Source organism: Ips typographus, linkage group LG5, assembly GCF_016097725.1.
Source record: "Ips typographus isolate SLU linkage group LG5, UJ_Ityp_2.0, whole genome shotgun sequence".
NCBI classification, from domain to species: domain Eukaryota; kingdom Metazoa; phylum Arthropoda; class Insecta; order Coleoptera; family Curculionidae; genus Ips; species Ips typographus.
In genome coordinates this window covers 8,144,565-8,165,457 of record NC_138426.1, presented here as the reverse complement: position 1 = coordinate 8,165,457, position 20,893 = coordinate 8,144,565, and the positions used below count along the sequence as shown (strand labels likewise).

Genomic DNA, 20,893 nt, shown 5'->3' with positions numbered 1-20,893 from the left:
AGTAAAACCCATTTGTGGTGTGAAAATGACAGTTTTAAGCACATTTTTGGAATCCTCATTAAATTTCCTATCTACTAATCTAAAAAAACACTACCAAATTGAGCACAGTCAGAGAGAAAAACAGTGTCAAAGTTTGAACTGCCAGAAACACTGTTTGAAAGGACAGTCAAGGACAAAATCGCCTGTAAAACCCATTTGTGGTGTGAATTTGACAGTTTTAAGCACATTTTTGGAATCCTCATTAAATTTCCTATCTACGAACCTAAAAAAACACTAGCAAATTGAGTACAGTCAAAGAGAAAAACAGTGTCAAAGTTTGAACTAACAGAAACACAGTTTGAAAGGACAGTCAAGGACAAAATCGCCTGTAAAACCCATTTGTGGTGTGAATTTGACAGTTTTAAGCACATTTTTGGAATCCTCATTAAATTTCTTATCCAATAACCTAAAAAAACACTACCAAATTGAGTACAGTCAGAGAGAAAAACAGTGTCAAAGTTTGAACTTTGAAAGGACAGTGAAGGACAAAATAGCCCGTAAAACCCATTTGTGGTATGAATTTGACAGTTTTAAGCACATTTTTGGAATCCTCATTAAATTTCCTATCTACTAACCTAAAAAAACACTACCAAATTGAGTACAGTCAAAGAGAAAAGCAGTGTCAAAGTTTGAACTAACAGAAACACAGTTTGAAAGGACAGTCAAGGACAAAATCGCCTGTAAAACCCATTTGTGGTGTAAATTTGACAGTTTTAAGCACATTTTTGGAATCCTCATTAAATTTCCTATCTACTAACCTAAAAAAACACTACCAAATTGAGTACAGTCAAAGAGAAAAGCAGTGTCAAAGTTTGAACTAACCGAAACACAGTTTGAAAGGACAGTCAAGGACAAAATCGCCTGTAAAACCCATTTGTGGTGTGAAAATGACAGTTTTAAGCACATTTTTGGAATCCTCATTAAATTTCCTATCTACTAACCTAAAAAAACACTACCAAATTGAGTACAGTCAGAGAGAAAAACAGTGTCAAAATTTGAACTAACAGAAACATAGTTTGAAAGGACAGTCAAGGACAAAATCGCCTGTAAAACCCATTTGTGGTGTGAAAATGACAGTTTTAAGCACATTTTTGGAATCCTCATTAAATTTCCTATCTACTAACCTAAAAAAACACTACCAAATTGAGTACAGTCAGAGAGAAAAACAGTGTCAAAATTTGAACTAACAGAAACATAGTTTGAAAGGACAGTCATGGACAAAATCGCCTGTAAAACCCATTTGTGGTGTGAAAATGACAGTTTTAAGCACATTTTTGGAATCCTCATTAAATTTCCTATCTACTAACCTAAAAAAACACTACCAAATTGAGTACAGTCAGAGAGAAAAACAGTGTCAAAGTTTGAACTAACAGAAACATAGTTTGAAAGGACAGTCAAGGACAAAATCGCCTGAAAAAACCCATTTGTGGTGTGAATTTGACAGTTTTAAGCACATTTTTAGAATCCTCATTAAATTTCCTATCCAATAGTCTAAAAAAACACTAAAAAATCGAGTATAGTCAGTTAGAAAAACAGTGTCAAAATTTGCGCTCAGTCAAATCCAGGTCCGGACTCACCTGTCAATCGATGCACGGTACGACAGGCGTAGTTCTTGTACCCGTCGCCAGGGCCGGCATTGCTGATGTACAAATCGCCGTTGGCCAGCACCACGTATTTGCCCCCAATGTCCGTGTTCGGGTAGATGTTGACGTTGTCGTCTTGAATCCACGACGTCACGATGACGTAGTCAGAGACGTAGTTGGGTATTTTACATTTTAGCACGGCGGTGTTGCCGCTTATTACGTAGGCGTCGTGCACCTGGATGTCGTATTTTTGCTTTACCACTGAAACGAAGAATAAAAATTATGATTGGTTTCTGTAAGGGCTTGCTTCAAGTTCCAATTTTAGGGCGTAAATACGTTAAGATGCTGGGAGTTGTTTCAGGACTCTATAATGGAAAAAATATAGGAAAATTAAATTTTCTAGGGTTTGGCCTATTTGAGGAGGTGATTTTTCAGCTCCTCGCCAAGTTGAATGTCAAGAAGAGTGCTGTATGGCTCCTAGGTTGAAGAAAACCAAATTTTTAAATAACATCTTCAGAGTCAAAAATGACACTATTACTTTCTTGAACTGACTTACATCATAATACTGTCAAAATTGTCTTTAAAAGCTTTGCTACTCTCTTAAAACTGTGAATAATCAAATGATATTGAAAACGGGCTACTGTGTTGATATTTTTCATAATTTATGTTGAAAGGTTGCCTATATGCATTTAGAAACCATTAAAATGTCAAAATTGGTTTGTACAAACCTATTTGACAAGTTGTAGGCTTTAGAATTGTCAGATGGCGCTTGTGATAGCCTAATCTAGTAAAACAGGCAATTTCCTGCTAAGATGCTCTTTTATAGTATTTTTCTTCTTAATAAGAAAGGAGATTGCACAATTTTCTTAACGGTTTTCCTAACAAAATCACCCCCTTGCCCCTCCTCTCTGAAACTCATAAGCTAAAAGCGGGAGTGTGAGAGGGAGGGGGCTTCTTAGCCCCTTCTCTGGGTACCGATAAATCGTAACAACGTGTATAGCGGAAAGTTGCGAACCGGTTTTAAGCTGCATCATTTATCTGCCGTTGAGCCAAAAATGGAAGTACTTTTAAGCGAATTGCGGCGTGTTTCGTTCAAAATATGGTCCATCAGCTAGATGATGCCACGTGTTGCTTCCTCCCTTAAGGGCTTTACTACCGGTTCCCGTGAGTTTATTTGAAAGTTTTTACGTTTACTTGCCATCAGCGCCTCGAGAAATTGGATGTTTTGCGGGAGAGTAAAGGCAACAATGTACTGGAAACGTCAACTAAGCTCTCAGTTGACAGTGTGTGATTGTCAATCACAACCCACCAACAATGCTGCGATTTACGCCAATGCTATACATGTGCGTTCTAGGCCTCCATTTTGAATTTTCTGTCAAAATATTGACTTGCACGTCATTTTAAAGAAAATTTCACGTAGTTTCAAGAAATGACAGACAAAATGGCGTCGTAGGCCGCCAATTTGAATTGCCTGTCAAAATATTGACTTGCACCTCATTTTAAAAAAAAATATTGCGTAGTTTCAAGAAATGACAGACAAAATGGCGTTCCGGGCCGCCATTTTCAATTTTCTGTCAAAATATTGACTTGCACGTCATTTTAAAGAAAATTTCACGTAGTTTCTAGAAATAACAGATAAAATGGCGTCGCAGGCCATCATTTTGAATTTTCTGTCAAAATATTGACTTGCACCTCATTTTAAAGGAAATTTCACGTAGTTTCAAGAAATGACAGACAAAATGGCGTTCCGGGCCGCCATTTTGAATTTTCTGTTAAAATATTGACTTGCATCTCATTTTAAAGAAAATTTCACGTAGTTTCTAAAAATAACAGATAAAATGGCGTCGCAGGCCGTCATTTTAAATTTTCTGTCAAAATATTAACTTGCACCTTATTTTAAAAGAAATATTGCGTAGTTTCAAGAAATGACAGACAAAATGGCGTTCCGGGCCGCCATTTTGAATTTTTTGTCAAAATATTGACTTGCATCTCATTTTAAAGGAAATTTCACGTAGTTTCTAGAAATAACAGATAAATTGGCGTCGCCGGCCGACGAAAGACGAAAAAGACCCCTAATACCCAACATTGCGCTTATGGGATTAACCAATCCTTTACTGTTTACCGTCCTTGGTTTTTAATGCCAAAGCGAAATCGTGAACGTCACGTGACTGTAAATGGCAAAATTATTATATATTTTAACATCAAAACCGATACTGAAGATTAACATGACTGTTTTTTAGTTTGAACTGTAACTGTAACTCTTTTTACAATAAAAATTGTCAGACGAAAATTTTCAGTCATCAATTTAAAAAAAAATAATGTTGATAAGTAAAAATTTACTTTTTTCCTTATTCTAACATCAACACTACTTAATGTGTTTTTAAAAATCCTTAAACAATTTATTTGATTGTTAAAATACTTTCCACTTCAAGTAGATGTGACCCTTTTTTGTAAATACCTCTCACAAGTGAACTTACCATTAGAAATTTATATGTCACTTTTGACTAAGTTGACTTTACTAACTAACCTAACCTAACTTAACAGCTCAGATTTGTAGTATCTCAAAAATTAATGAAATTCGAGTTCAGAAAAAATTCAATTCAATTTGCACGAATCGACTTTTTTTAAATACTACTACTACTACTTAAATATAGTGGTTTAATATGTCGTTTTTAAACCCTTTAAATCTACTTTTACACGAACCGACGGAATCCATTATGGAAAACCCGTAATAATCATAATTTTGAGAATTTGATAGTATACCATTATGTGGATGAGAGTAGTTTATCTAAAATATTTTGATAACCTATATTTTTGTAATTTTGGATTCTACGACAAGTCCTAAACATATTTTATGAATAATGTCATATACCTATCTGTATCCGTTTCTGAGATATTTACCATTTTATGTGAATTTTGACATTTGCAATACCTAAAATAATAATTGTAATAGTCGCATGTCAGAAATGTTTTTTTATTGGTTTTTATATTTTGTCATGTCAAACAAGGTTGGTTCTGAGATTGGGTATAAAAAAAACCTCAAAAGTATGATACGGGGTGGTCAAAAATTGGCCTTAAAAAATGAATTTTAACAAGTGCGAAATGTCCAGTTTTTTAAATGAAACACCCCAATTTTTTCACAATATCTGGTTCCCCGTCTAAAATTAAGGCAAGTTTAGATGAAGTTACTTACACAAAAAATTGGTACTAATTAAAAAGAATCACAAATAAATGATTTTCTAACCCACAAACGTCTAACATGCCGTTTCGTGAGTATTAATGGTAAAGTAGGCTGTGCCAAGCGAATTTGACGTCACGATGACGTAATTTGACAGTTGCTCAATATACTATTTTGTTCCATTACGTCATTGTGACGTCAACTATGCAACACATGCACCGCCTACTTTAGTGCTATACAACTATTTTACGCGTTTGTGGGATAGAAATTCATTAATTTCAAAAAGTAGCCATTTTTTATAATAAATAACATTCACACGGGGAACCAGATAAAATTATAATAATAGGGAGGTTTTATTTGAAAAGCTTTTTGCACTTTTCAAAATTCATCTTTTGACCACCCTGTATCATTTTGCGACTTTGATATACTAATCAATTTTCAGAATTATAGTCATTACGGTCATGCAGTGGTGGAGCTCTGTATAGTGAATAATCGAATAACCTAGTTTTTGCTGTTAAAGACAGTTTAGTCTGAATTTGACATTTACCACTTTGACAACCCGTAACTCGGTTACTTTGACGGTTACAAAGTGGTTCAATATATCATTTCAAAACCCTTGAAATCTACTTTTAACTACTAAGATTCAAATTTTGAATGAGCGATTGACTACTCTGCAAGAAATTGCATTTACATTTCATTCTCCTAACAAACGACTGCTGGACATGTGAACTTACCATTAGAAATTTATATGCCACTTTCGACTAAGTTGACTTTACTAACTAACCTAACCTAACTTAACAGCTCAGATTTGTAGTATCTCAAAAATTAATGAAATTCGAGTTCAGAAAAAATCAATTTTTTGGTGCGTGTGAGTCAATAACGTGATAGTCTGAAGGTTAAAAGGACTCTAAGGTCGAAAGTTAAAACAAAAACCGTAAAAATAAACCATCTGCAGGTCATGTGTGCTTTTGATTGGATTCGCCGTTCAATTTCGAATTTTCAATGGAATTCAATTTGCACGAATCGACTTTTTTTTGTCGCGACAGTCCTAAAATGTCGTTAAAATTTTATAGAGTTTCCTCTTTTGTCGCGAAGGAGTGATATAAAAGGCGGGCGGCTCCGGCGAAGGGCTGTCAGGGTCGTAAAAGCCCCGGATTTTTAGGGACGAAAGCTGCATCGAACTAGTTTGGTTAAGAGTCAAATTTTTATGATTTTTAATATTCGCTTTTAGGAGAGTTTTTTGTTTCCCCCCAAATTCCGTTTTTCCCTAAAGAACGCACAGGGTCTTATTAAAGCGGAAATATGCCGGCGGGCGTTTAATGGAAATACCTCCGTTTGCTGGTAATAATACCTTCACGAAGATGGATGTTATTCAATTTGCCTACGTCGAAAAATTCATATTTATAGAGAGTAGGGAGTACAAAACTGTATAAAGTGAAATGTCTGGATCATACAGTCAAAACAACTGAAAAGCACAACGTTACGTCATCCCGCTAGACTTTGGTTTTTACCATACAGGTGTGGTAAATCCAAAAGCGACCATAGGAAAACCGTGTAACGGACAGAGAAACGTAGATAATTGCATGCAAAATATGGCCTACTTGATATTTTTTTCGTTTTCTGTCTTTCTCTCGCGCATGCAATTACCTACGTTTCTCTGTCCGTTACACGGTTTTCCTATGGTCGCTTTTGGATTTACCACACCTGTATAAACCACTGAGCTACTTGGCAATGTTGCAGTTGTGAACACTCTGGAAATACCATTTTTACTGGAAAAACTTCGGACAACTGTCGACTTAATAACAGTAGCAACCCGGAGGGGAACAAAGCCAAATAACTTTATCTAAACGACCTCTGTCGGACGACATTATCAACCGATGCTCAACCGACCGTGTCCTTTATTACTTCCAATTTCCAGCGTCATTTTATCCAGACGACTGACTATATTTTTACTCCCTTGAACGATTTTAAACGGTTAAGAGAGAGAGAGGGAGAACTTACCGGCCTTGACGTGAACCTCCCGGCTCAGTACCACTCCGAGGGTGCTTTTCAGCTTGCAACGGTAGATGGCGGTGTGCACGTCGTGACGATAGTCGTTTTCGGCGAATGGAGGGAAAACCAGCGAACCGTTGGGGAAGATCAGTCGAAGTTTTGAGTCCTAAAATCAAACTTGGTCAAACACACACAAACTTTCCTTAAAATAAAACTAATTGACAGTTTACTTATGCAACCACGCATACACATAATACTGAACACATCCAGAAGACTGCAACGGTGAAGAAAAAGAGAGAACCGTCACAAACCTAATGTAACGTCATTGGCCAAGTAATCACATGACCACTCTTATTGACCCATTGTGCATTTACGTCACTTTGACAGATACTTCGTTTGGAGCACTGGTTTGGAATTATTCTCTCTTTACTGGGTGTCCAAAATATGATTTGAAACGTTTTAAATAATTCTATCCACCATAACCAGAAATTTTCAAAATTAGTTGTTGTTTGGTTGCTTTTTGTATTTTTTAAAGTCATCCTATGCAGCAGAACTTGCTTTTTGTTCGCAAAATGTTTGGTTTAGACTGTGAATGTTTAAATAGCGTGCATCATAATGAATGTCACTGTCTAACTTATTCTCGCTTTGTTATTCAAAAGTTTGATTGTACTTTTGTTACAATTACCGACAGCTGTCAAATTTAGTTTTTAATCACTTTGGCTAAAATCTGTCAAAAGAGTGAGCTCAAATATGTCTCAGAATACCATGTTGATACGTAATCTTCTCGTATTTGGGACACCCTGTACACTGCTCTATTTGACAGACTGAGCTAATTGTGAATATCTGTGGTTCGGTGTTGTATTAAAGAGTCGCCAAAAAAATTGCATTTTTACAAGTGACCGCCACAAAAACGACAGTGACGTTTATTACAAGTAGTGTGAAAATGACAGTTTTAAGCACATTTTTGGAATCCTTATTAAATTTCCTATCCAATAGCCTAAAAAAATATCACTAAATTCGGTACAGTCAGGGAGAAAAGTGCTGCCAAAGTTTGAAAACACAGTCAGTGACAAAATCGTCTGTTAAACTCACTTGGAGTCAGAAAATGACAGTTTTAAGCACATTTTTGGAATCCTCATTAAATTTCCTATCTAATAGTCTAAAAAAACACTAAAAAATCGAGTATAGTCAATTAGAAAAACAGTGTCAAAATTTGAACTGCTAGAAACACAGTTTGAAAGGACAGTCAAGGACAAAATCGCCTGTAAAACCCATTTGTGGTGTGAAAATGACAGTTTTAAGCACATTTTTGGAATCCTTATTAAATTTCCTATCTACTAACCTAAAAAAACACTACCAAATTGAGTACAGTCAGGGAGAAAAGTGTTGCCAAAGTTTGAAAACACAGTCAGTGACAAAATCGTCTGTTAAACTCACTTGGAGTCAGAAAATGACAGTTTTAAGCACATTTTTGGAATCCTCATTAAATTTCCTATCTAATAGTCTAAAAAAACACTAAAAAATCGAGTATAGTCAATTAGAAAAACAGTGTCAAAGTTTGAACTAACAGAAACACAGTTTGAAAGGACAGTCAAGGACAAAATCGCCTGTAAAACCCATTTGTGGTGTGAAAATGACAGTTTTAAGCACATTTTTGGAATCCTCATTAAATTTCCTATCTACTAACCTAATAAAACACTACCAAATTGAGTACAGTCAGAGAGAAAAACAGTGTCAAAGTTTGAACTAACAGAAACACAGTTTGAAAGGACAGTCAAGGACAAAATCGCCTGTAAAACCCATTTGTGGTGTGAAAATTACAGTTTTAAGCACATTTTTGGAATCCTTATTAAATTTCCTATCTAATAGTCTAAAAAAACACTAAAAAATCGAGTATACTCAATTAGAAAAACAGTGTCAAAGTTTGAACTAACAGAAACACAGTTTGAAAGGACAGTCAAGGACAAAATCGCCTGTAAAACCCATTTGTGGTGTGAAAATTACAGTTTTAAGCACATTTTTGGAATCCTTATTAAATTTCCTATCCAATAGCCTAAAAAAATATCACTAAATTCGGTACAGTCAGGGAGAAAAGTGCTGCCAAAATTTGAAAACACAGTCAGTGACAAAATCGTCTGTTAAACTCACTTGGAGTCAGAAAATGACAGTTTTAAGCACATTTTTGGAATCCTCATTAAATTTCCTATCTAATAGTCTAAAAAAACACTAAAAAATCGAGTATAGTCAATTAGAAAAACAGTGTCAAAATTTGAACTGCTAGAAACACAGTTTGAAAGGACAGTCAAGGACAAAATCGCCTGTAAAACCCATTTGTGGTGTGAAAATGACAGTTTTAAGCACATTTTTGGAATCCTTATTAAATTTCCTATCTACTAACCTAAAAAAACACTACCAAATTGAGTACAGTCAGAGAGAAAAACAGTGTCAAAGTTTGAACTAACAGAAACACAGTTTGAAAGGACAGTCAAGGACAAAATCGCCTGTAATACCCATTTGTGGTGTGAAAATTACAGTTTTAAGCACATTTTTGGAATCCTTATTAAATTTCCTATCCAATAGCCTAAAAAAATATCACTAAATTCGGTACAGTCAGGGAGAAAAGTGCTGCCAAAGTTTGAAAACACAGTCAGCGACAAAATCGTCTGTTAAACTCACTTGGAGTGAGAAAATGACAGTTTTAAGCACATTTTTGGAATCCTCATTAAATTTCCTATCTAATAGTCTAAAAAAACACTAAAAAATCGAGTATAGTCAATTAGAAAAACAGTGTCAAAATTTGAACTGCTAGAAACACAGTTTGAAAGGACAGTCAAGGACAAAATCGCCTGTAAAACCCATTTGTGGTGTGAAAATGACAGTTTTAAGCACATTTTTGGAATCCTTATTAAATTTAACTCGGTTATTTTGACAGTTACAGGGTGATTCAATATACCAATTATTTATAGCCCCTGAAATCCTTTTTTGACCACCCTATAGTGTCCCTAGTAAAATTGTCAAATAACTGAGTGATTTAATTGGAAAAGATTGAATTTGACATCAGTTTCCATTTTCCAACAGCCAATAACTCGGTTATTTTGACAGTTACAGGGTGATTCAATGTAATATTTCGGAGGAATATTGCGGGAATGACAAACTTCGTGACAATCAGAGTAAAAAAATGACTCGTTTCAGTTTGATGCTTGACAGTTTCGAGCCATCGTCAATTCGGTTAATTGACTGTTTTGACAAGTCGGCGTGTTAATTTCACAAATGTCGTTAAGCGATTTGACGGGATCGAGCCAAGATTTTGACAGAAACTGACAGTTTTTCTTGACATGTAAATTTGTTACTTTTGTTTGGCTCACCCTGTTTTGGTGACTTTCTATAGTTGTCCCACTTGAATTCGGTTCTGGATTTCTTCATCAATTAATAGGTCAACCCTGTTTTTACCGCCTGAACTTATCTCTCGTTCCGCATAACTAACCTTAAAATTTCCATTATTCAATTTCTTTGGAAGCGACGACGTTAAATTTGAATTGAATCGTTGAACTCCGAAGGTTGGAGAAGGAGGAAAAACCTTTTCACTAATCAGATAAATTCTCTCATTAATTACGCGGGAAATGATCTGTTGGAGAAAGGGCGCCCTTGGAGAAAAATTCAGTTTTTTTTTTCAGGGAGAGGGAGGGGGAGAAAAGCGCTGGTCACCCACCCCTTCGGGGGGGCACGTTTCGAACGAACAAACAACAATACTTGCCTTGTGTACGTATCAGATTTCGTTCGCCAAACTTTTCATCCCCCTCAACTTAAAAAGGATGTTTGTGTTGCACTTAAGGTAAATAACCGACTGTTTTATCTCGGTAAAGGCAAGAGAAACGTATAAATTACCTGTTGGACTGGAGTGCCGTCGGCCGTTATCCACTCGATTTCGGGTGGCGGGTTGCCGTGGCCGGTACAGTCCACTTTGCCGCCCGTTGCCGCCCCAAATTCCGCCCGATGGGCGGGCTCGATCGTGAAGAACGGACCTTGAAGATTGGAACCGCTTCCGGGCAAGCCACCCCATGCTAACACTACAACAAAGTCCAAATTAGTTATTCAACCACCATTACACAGTTCAGTGAAAAAAATAGACAGGTAGAGTAATTATACACACAGAAACTAAAGAGCTGCCAACAAACTCCGTAAATGACGTATTATGTGTCAGTCTGCTGAAGCGGATGTGACGTAATTGGACAGTTTTGACACAACCATGTTTGTCGAATGCATTTTGTAACGGTTTCTTTCCACTGTTTCTGCGTGAATTGACCACTTTACATATTTCTCCCATTTACCTATAAAAATCATCAAATGCATTTCCAGCAACATATTTCACTGCGTTTACATCCTCCGAAGCTTTAAATCTTCATTTACGCCAGCGTGCAAAAAGCTGAAATATGTATCGAAGCTTTGAGCTTGTTTTCCCGGAGATTTATCGGGACGCGTCGTCTGATCCGATGCAGATATATCAGGGAATGCATTTTTTTGTTTTTTTTTTTAGAAAACCTGGAATAGTCTAAACAAGAAACCGGGAAAAAGCGGAACGACTAAATAATTTACACCACGCACAATAATTGGTACTAATTAAAAAGAATCACAAATAACTGATTTTCTAACCCACAAACGTCTAACATGCCGTTTCGTGAGTATTAATGGTAAAGTAGGCTGTGCCGATCGAATTTGACGTCACAATGACGTAATTTGACAGTTGCTCAATACACTATTTTGTTCCATTACGTCATTGTGACGTCAAGTATGCAACACATGCACCGCCTACTTTGGTGCTATACAACTATTTTACGCGTTTGTGGAATAGAAATTCATCACTTTTGCATAAACTGAACAAATTTGACATTTAAAAATCGTAGTTTTGACAATTACGCCAGCGTGCAAAAAGCTGAAATATGTATCGAAGCTTTGAGCTTGTTTTGCCGGAGATTTATCGGGGCGCGTCGTCTGATCCGATGCAGATATATCAGGGAATGCATTTTTTTGTTTTTTTTTTGAGAAAACCTGGAATAATCTAAACAAGAAGCCGGGAAAAAGCGGAACGACTAAATAATTTACACCACGCACGAGGAAGATTGATGAACGGTTCGGTTGTATCTGTCCCTCGTCAGTCACTAAACGCTGAAAGTGCCCGATCATTTGCTTTTTGCGCCCTTTTAGGGTTACTTAGGGAATAAAGAAGCCGAGAGAAACAGGATAATGGAACCGTTTTTTGTCGACGTATCGGGGATTTTGGTGAGTTGTTTTTTAAAGCCACCCTTGATCTGGGGATCTAGCAAAGCGTGTAACTTTCACAACTTGTACTTAACTACTTAGTCGTAGTAATGAGCGAGGTATACAGGGTGGTTTACGATAGAGGGCAAAAACTGTTCTTATACCGCAGAAGTTTATTTGGAACACCCTGTATATTGACCCCGTAAAAGTCTGAAACAAAGCCATTAGTCGCAGCCCATAATTATAATTTGGCTGTTACAGATTTTAAACTTTCTTTTGACCACCCTCTGTATATTTAAAACGGTTGATATTGACACCTTACGTGTAAAATTACAATTTTGACAGTATTTTTTAAAGTTTGACATATGGAAGACAATTGTCAAATTTTTTAAAGCAATTTTCCATGTCAAGCGACTTTTGACACTTTTTAATTGTAATTTTTCTCACTGTCACGTGACTTTTATAACGTTTGTCAGTTGGTTTTCGTCTCATTTATGCCTGCTCTATGCACCACCAGGCATTTTGAAGGTTTAAGCTTAATTTAAGTTTAGACTGTGACTGTTCAATAGCATGCACTATAAAGAAAATCACACTCTAAATTTAAATCTTCAAAATGACTGACCGTGCATACGGCCGTAAAACACCTGTAAAGATCTCATTTTGATTTGACAAATGACATTTGTCACTATCGATGATATTTGTTGACATTTGACACGTGCATAGCCTGAACAAATTTGACATTTAAAAATCGCAGTTTTGACAATTGCATGTTCCAATCGACACGCTAAAATATTAAAATTTGACATTTGACAATTGCATATTTTGATCGAAACGCTTAAATACGAAATTTTGACATTTGAAAGTTTGAAAAATAAATGTTTGGTATCGCTGCCCTGCTTTGTGACAGCCTACCCCTGTCAAAAGTTATTCGCTGTTAAAGACAGTTTAGTTTGAATTTGACAGTTTGTAATTCGGGTATTTTGACAGTTACAGAGTGGTTTAATATGTCATTTTTAAACCCTTTAAATCTACTTTTACACGAACCAACGGAATCAATTTTGAGAATTTGGTAGTATACCATATAAGTCGATGAGAGCAGTTTATCTAAAGTATTTTGATAACCTATATTTTTGCAATTTTGGATTCTACGACAAGTCCCAAACATATTTTATGTATAATGTCATAAACCTATCTGTATCCGTTTCTGAGATATTTACCATTTCATGTGAAATTTGACATTTGCAATACCTAAAACCATATATGTAATAGTCGCATATCAGAAATGTTTTTTTATTGGTTTTTATATTTTGTCACGTCAAACAAGGTTGGTTCTGAGATTGGGTATAAAAAAACCTCAAAAGTATGATACGGGGTGGTCAAAAATTGGCCTTAAAAAATGAATTTTAACAAAGTGCGAAATGTTCAGTTTTTTAAATGAAACACCCCAATTTTTTCACCACATCTGGTTCCCCGTCTAAAATTAAGGCAAGTTTAGATGAAGTTACTTATACAAAAAAATGGTACTAATTAAAAAGAATCACAAATATATGATACTTTCTGAAATAATCATAAATAACTGATTTTCTAACCCACAAACGTGTAACATGCCGTTTCGTGAGTTTCAATGGTAAAGTAGGCTGTGCCGAGCGAATTTGACGTCACGATGACGTAATTTGACAGTTGCTCAATATACTATTTTGTCCCATTACGTCATTGTGACGTCAAGTATGCAACACATGCACAGCCCACTTTGGTGCTATACAACTATTTTACGCGTTTGTGGGATAGAAATTCATTAATTTGAAAAAGTAGCAATTTTTTATAATAAATAACATTTACACGGGGAACCAGATAAAATTATAATAATAGGGATGTTTTATTTGAAAAACTTTTTGCACTTTTCAAAATTCATCTTTTGACCACCCTGTATTATTTTTCGACTTTAATATACTAAAAAAATTTCAGAATTATAGTCATTACGTTCATGCAGTGGTGGAGCTCTGTATAGTGAATAATCGAATAACCTAGTTTTTGCTGTTAAAGACACTTTAGTCTGAATTTGACATTTACCACTTTGACAACCCGTAACTCGGTTATTCTGACAGTTACAAAGTGGTTCAATACGTCATTTTAAAACTCTTTAAATCTACTTTTAACTACTAAGATTCAAATTTTGAATGAGCGATTGACTACTCTGCGAAAAATTGCATTTACATTTAATTCTCCTAACTAACGACCCAAAGCTTTCAAACGTCATTAGTATGGTAAAACCACCGAGAAAAGTTGTGAAGGGTTGCAATTGGGGTCGACATCCTCATAAACAACCCTCGCTTGACTGGCGCGAAACAATTAATGAACGCTTTGTTTTGCATTCAAAAAAATTTAGCAAAACTGCGATACTTGCAGCCAGCCGGAGATTTGCTACCTTAAAGACTTTACCGGGGAAATAAATCGAATTCAGTTAGGAGGGCCTCATCAGGGCTTGCAACCGAGCAGAATCCCGATACGAGAGCGAAATATTTATTTAATCGGTTTATTGGATTTTGGACTGCCCCGGATATTAAGGCGGCCATCTTGCCAATATTGAACTGCGAACTACTCCGAGCCGCACTATTCCGTTTATCTCCAGTAAAATTCCGGAACATCATCTTCAGCGAGTTACAAGTTTTCCAGGCATGCAAGTTAGTTCGACATTGTTGCAAAACTTCGTATTATAAGGAGGTGATCTTTTGTCTTTATAGAAGTGAAAGAACAGCAGGAAGTTTAATTGCTCTAAAACAGCTCTAAAGCGGCTCCTCGACGAGTGATAAAAGCATTAATAAAATTAGACATAAAGCCTGTCGGAGCTGGATAACCCGAAATACGACCGAAAGAACCATAAATTTTCCCAAATGCGGTTTCTCCCTTTTTGCGTTCGGATTAACCCAGATCTGGGGACTCTGGCATAATAAAACTTATAGATATTCATAATCCCGTCCCGTGGATTCTGGATTTATACGCGATTGATTTAATCGCCATAGGGACACTGCTCGGATAAAAATGTTCAACCAGAGATTGTACCTAAATACAATTCAATTTTCCGGTTTTCTTTAAAAATAGAGTAATTTACCAAAACTTGGCAACGTTGTTCAGTGTCAAAATGACACGTATCACTCTCAGACAAATTCACACTTTTACCAGGTGAGGTAGGACGTAATTTGACAATTGGTCACGTGACCACATAGATCACCAACTTTACGTCACATCCGCTCTGACGTAACTCCAGCAATTTTTTTTTTCCATCCTCTTCTAAAGCTCGGTTCTCATGTATCCGGAAATGGGGTTTACAGGCGATTTTGTCTTTGACTGTCCTTTCAAACTGTGTTTCTGTTAGTTCAAACTTTGACACTGTTTTTCTCTCTGACTGTACTCAATTTGGTAGTGTTTTTTTAGGTTAGTAGATAGGAAATTTAATGAGGATTCCAAAAATGTGCTTAAAACTATCATTTTCTCACTCCAAGTGAGTTTAACAGACGATTTTGTCGCTGACTGTGTTTTCAAACTTTGGCAGCACTTTTCTCCCTGACTGTACCGAACTTAGTGATATTTTTTTAGGCTATTGGATAGGAAATTTAATAAGGATTCCAAAAATGTGCTTAAAACTGTCATTTTCACACTACAAGTGGGTTTTACAGACGATTTTGTCCTTGACTGTCCTTTCAAACTGTGTTTCTAGCAGCAAATTTTGACACTGTTTTTCTAACTGACTATACTCGATTTTTTAGTGTTTTTTTAGACTATTGGATAAGATATGTAATGAGGATTCCAAAAATGTGCTTAAAACTGTCATTTTCAAACTTTGGCAGCACTTTTCTCCCTGACTGTACCGAATTTAGTGACATTTTTTTAGGCTATTGGATAGGAAATTTAATGAGGGTTCCAAAAATGTAGTTAAATCAAACATTTTCTGACTAGAAGTGGGTTTTACCAGCGATTTTGTCCATGACTGTCCTTCCGAATTGTGTTTCTTTTACTTCAAAATTTGACACTGCTTTTCTCCCAGACTGTACCACATTTTATACGGTTTTTCCAAGTAACTGAATAGGAAATTTAACGAGGATTCGGAAAATGTGCTTAAAACTGTCATTTTCACACTACAAGTGGGTTTTACAGGCGATTTTGTCCTTGACTTTCCTTTCAAACTATGTTTCTAGCAGTTCAAAGTTTGACACTGTTTTTCTAACTGACTATACTCGATTTGGTAGTGTTTTTTTAGGTTAGTGGATAGGAAATTTAATGAGGATTCCAAAAATGCGCTTAAAACTGTCATTTTCACACCACAAATGGGTTTTATAGGCGATTTTGTCCTTGACTGTCCTTTCAAACTGTGTTTCTAACAATTCAAACTTTGACACCATTTTTCACCATGACTGTACCGATATGTTTTTTGTTTTTTTTTTGGCTATTGAATAGGAAATTTAATGAGGATTCCAAAAATGTACTTAAATCAAACATTTTCTGACTAGAAGTGGGTTTTACCAGCGATTTTGTCCCTGACTGTCCTTCCGAATTGTGTTTCTTTTAGTTCAAAATTTGACACTGCTTTTCTCCCAGACTGTACCACATTTTATACGGTTTTTCCAAGTAACTGAATAGGAAATTTAACGAGGATTCGGAAAATGTGCTTAAAACTGTCATTTTCTCATTCCAAGTGGGTTTTAGAGGCGATTTTGTCTCTGACTGTCCTTTCAAATTGTGTTTCTGGCAGTTCAAACATTGACACTGTTTTTCTAACTGACTATACTCGATTTTTTCGTGTTTTTTTAGGTTAGTAGATAGGAAACTTAATGAGGATTCCAAAAATGTGGATAAAACTGTAATTTTCTCACTCCAAGTGAGTTTAACAGACGATTTTGTCGCTGACTGTCTTTTCAAACTGTGTTTCTGCCAGTTCAAACTTTGGCAGCACTTTTCTCCCTGACTGTACCGAATTTTGTGGTTTTTTTTAGGTTATTGGATAAGAAATTTAATGAGGATTCCAAAAATGTGCTTAAAACTGTCATTTTCTCACTCCAAGTGAGTTTAACAGACGATTTTGTCGCTGACTGTTTCGGATTCATGTGATCCAAGCTTTACTGATACGTATTTGATTTAGACAGTTTTCAAGTTAGAAGTAGTGTCAGTTTGGCAACACTGCAGAAACATGATTATGGTTCGTTTTTACGAAAATGGACAATTTGGCAATATTACAAACATTCCGCATTAAACTAGAAAGTGTCAGATTGGCAACGCTGTAAAAATGTAAACGTATTGTTTGTTGATCGATTTGATAACAATCATTCTCTTTTGTAAGTTTTGTAAAATATACGGGGTGAACTAGACATGAAAAGATAAATTCGATGTGTGCTATATTTTAAAAATATTTCTGTCACTTCTGGTTCAACTTCCGGAAGTAGATGTCAACTTGCTTATTTTAAATGGAACACCCTGTATATTATTGTATTTTTGAATAGCCCGACCGATTTCAAATAATATTTTTGATGTATCATAACCTGCTATATCTATCTGCAACGGTTTTCGAAATATTGACGTTTGAAAAATGACATTTTTAATTTTTGGATTGTCATACCTCCTAATCTGAATAAGATAGAACCAAACGGCTTGCATGTTCTTATGATTTTTGATGCTGTTCTGTCAAATTTGACAGGTGTCAATTTTTTACTGATTTAAAATTTTTGACATCTGTCAATATTAAAAATAATACTATAAATATATATAAATGATTTTCTAACCCACAAACGTCTAACATGCCGTTTCGTGAGTATTAATGGTAAAGTAGGCTGTGCCGAGCGAATTTGACGTCACGATGACGTAATTTGACAGTTGCTCAATATACTATTTTGTTCCATTACGTCATTGTGACGTCAAGTATGCAACACATGCACCGCCTACTTTGGTGCTAGACAACTATTTTACGCGTTTGTGGAATAGAAATTCATTAATTTCAAAAAGTAGCAATTTTTTATAATAAATAACATTTACACGGGGAACCAGATAAAATTATAATAATAGGGATGTTTTAGAAAAACTTTTTGCACTTTTCAAAATTCATCTTTTGACCACCCTGTATCATTTTTCGACTTTGATATACTAACAAATTTTCAGAAGACAGTTCTGTTCTGTCAAATTTGACAGGTGTCAATTTTTTACTGATTGAAAATTTTTGACATCTGTCAATATTAAAAATAATACCAGCTGATAGATTTCAAGAAGTTAAGATAACAACATGCAAACCGTTTTGCTCTATCCCATTCTGGTTAGGAGTTATGACACAAGAAGGTTTAAAAAAAAAACAGACAACTTAATGCAAAGTCATCCCCCAGTGCTTCCCTCTAACAGTGACTGTGTAAAGTAACACTTGACACACGACATTACTGACATTTGACAGAAACCAGTCCCGGAACTTGCAACTTGATGCTAATAAGCCTACATGTGCAGTATTTGCAAGTTTGTGATTGGTCAAAAAAGCAGCTTTCAGCTTGCTACTTTTTGTGACCAATCACTACACATTTGACCGTGTCACACAGTGTAGGAATGTGCCGACAAGTATCGATAGATTAAAACAAAATCGAGATTGTATTAAGGCAACATCTGTCCTTTAGTCGATGCGGTAACGCGATTACCACGCACATAAACGGGACGAAACATCTGGGCCGGATAACGCGGCAAACTGGTCGTTTTACCACATTTCGGCCCGGCTCGGACCCGGTTCTCTAATTGCGTTATGTCGTGTCGTTAATTTCAGTTCAGACCGCCGATTTTTCATCGTTTACCACCCGAAAAGTAGTGCAACGTTATTAAATTACATAATTTTGTACTGTATGATACGCATTTGGTTTTTTTTTGGCGCAGTCCAGCGTGGATATTAAACTTTTACCGGAAAGAAAACCACTCTACTATCAACGATCCATTATTGCAATTAAACAATGGGTTTGAAGAGAGACAGTGATAACAGAGAGAGAATTATTCGTGAAGACAATAATAATTAATAGACGAGGCATTGTGTGATAGTGATGGTAATATTAATAGCTCTATTATGCTGAGAATATGAGAGTGGGGGGGAATGTATGTCTACGATGTATTCAACCCCTTTCGTGTTCGGGGACTAAAATTCTAGACGTAAAAAGCAACCGGGCAAATTACTCTCCGATGAAAATTCTCGACAAAAAGGCGGCCGCCCTTTTAAATTATTCGCGTTCTTTTAAAAGCGGTCGCTCGATTCAATTCCGCGCCGCAACCGGAAAACGCTACTCCTTTCGTCCATTTCACTTGCTGCTGAATTAACTTTGAATGCAATTTTCGAGGTTAGGTGCTCGCTAACGAGACGGGGGAAATAAATTAAGACGCGTTTCATGTTCTTCTCGACTCGCGTGAGTTACTCTAAATTCGGTCTCGTTGAAATTCTTCACTTCTTTCACATTGTCTGAAATCACCTTCGCAATTTATTTAAAACAAGAAAAAATTAGTGTAATTACGTATTTTGCTGTCAAAGCATATTATTTTTACTGTAGGCGTTGTCAAGGAAAAAACTGGGTTCTGATTGGACGTTTGCCAGTTAATGCAATTATCTGATTGGTTAGTGGGCGTGGACACGATTAGCGTCAATCAGAATGCCAAGTTAACCAATACACAATTTTGATTGGTTAATGGGTGTGGCTAATAATACTGAATAGTGGGCGTGGATAGTGTTTCTCCCACCAGCTAGGTCGGAGTGTACTGAATGATGCCAAATTTAAGAAAACCAAGTAAGGGGCGGTGCAAGTCAAAAAGACTTGCTCTGATTGGTCAATGGGCGTGTCCTTTCATTGCTTTCCTACAATGTACAAATTCCAGAAATAAAAAACACGTCATTTCCCTTCTCCAAATGGGTTTGACGATTTTGTCGTTAAACGTCCTTTCAAAACTGTGTTTCTGACATTTCAAACTTTGACATCGATTCTATCCCTGACTACCAAATTTTGTTGTGTTTTTCATGTTATTGGATAGGAAATTTAATGGAGATTCCAAAAATGTGCTTAAAACAGTCATTTATTTACTCCAAGTAGGTTTTACAAGCGATTTTGTCCCTGACGGTCCTTTAAAACTGGGTTATGGCAGTTCAAACTTTGACATCGATTCTATCCCTGACTGTACCAAATTTTGTTGTGTTTTTCAGGTTATTGGATAGGAAATTTAATGGAGATTCCAAAAATGTACTTAAAACAGTAATTTTCTTACTCCAAGTAGGTTTTACAGGCGATTTTGTCCCTGACTGTTCTTTCAAATTGTGTTTCTGCCAGTTTAAACTTTGACACTATTTTTCTCCCTGACTGTACCAAATTTTCTAGTGATTTTCAGGTTATTGGAGAGGAAATTTAATGGAGATTCCAAAAATGTGCTTAAAACAGTCATTTATTTACTCCAAGTGGGTTTTACAGGCAAATTTGTCCCTGACTGTCCTTTAAAACTGGGTTATGGCAGTTCAAACTGTGACATCGCTTTTATCCCTGACTGTACCAAATTTTGTTGTGTTTTTCAGGTTATTGGATAGGAAATTTAATAGAGATTCCAAAAATGTGCTTAAAACAGTCATTTTCTTACTGCAAGTAGGTTTTACAAGCGATTTTGTCCCTGACTGTCCTTTCAAACTGGGTTATGGCAGTTCAAACTTTGACATTCGCTTATATCCCTGACTGTACCAAATTTTCTAGTGTTTTTCACGTTATTGGATAGGAAATTTAATGGAGATTCCAAAAATGTACTTAAAACAGTAATTTTCTTACTCCAAGTAGGTTTTACAGGCGATTTTGTCGCTGACGGTCCTTTA

The 20,893-nt window shown here is 36.0% G+C and overlaps 1 protein-coding gene across 6 annotated transcripts in view; it reads right to left on the bottom strand.

Annotated features, from left to right (window-relative positions):
• Dscam4 (Down syndrome cell adhesion molecule 4) overlaps window positions 1–20,893 on the bottom strand; it is a 105,765-nt gene that overhangs the window by 56,109 nt on the left and 28,763 nt on the right. For all 6 annotated transcript variants that reach the window (XM_081979801.1, XM_081979800.1, XM_081979798.1 and 3 more), the window contains exons 2-4: window positions 10,678–10,859; window positions 6,802–6,958; window positions 1,617–1,883 (exon numbers count right to left, since the gene is read on the bottom strand). In XM_081979801.1, coding sequence (XP_081835927.1) covers window positions 1,617–1,883; window positions 6,802–6,958; window positions 10,678–10,859 — 606 coding nt within the window. The remainder of the gene's footprint in view (window positions 1–1,616; window positions 1,884–6,801; window positions 6,959–10,677; window positions 10,860–20,893) is intronic.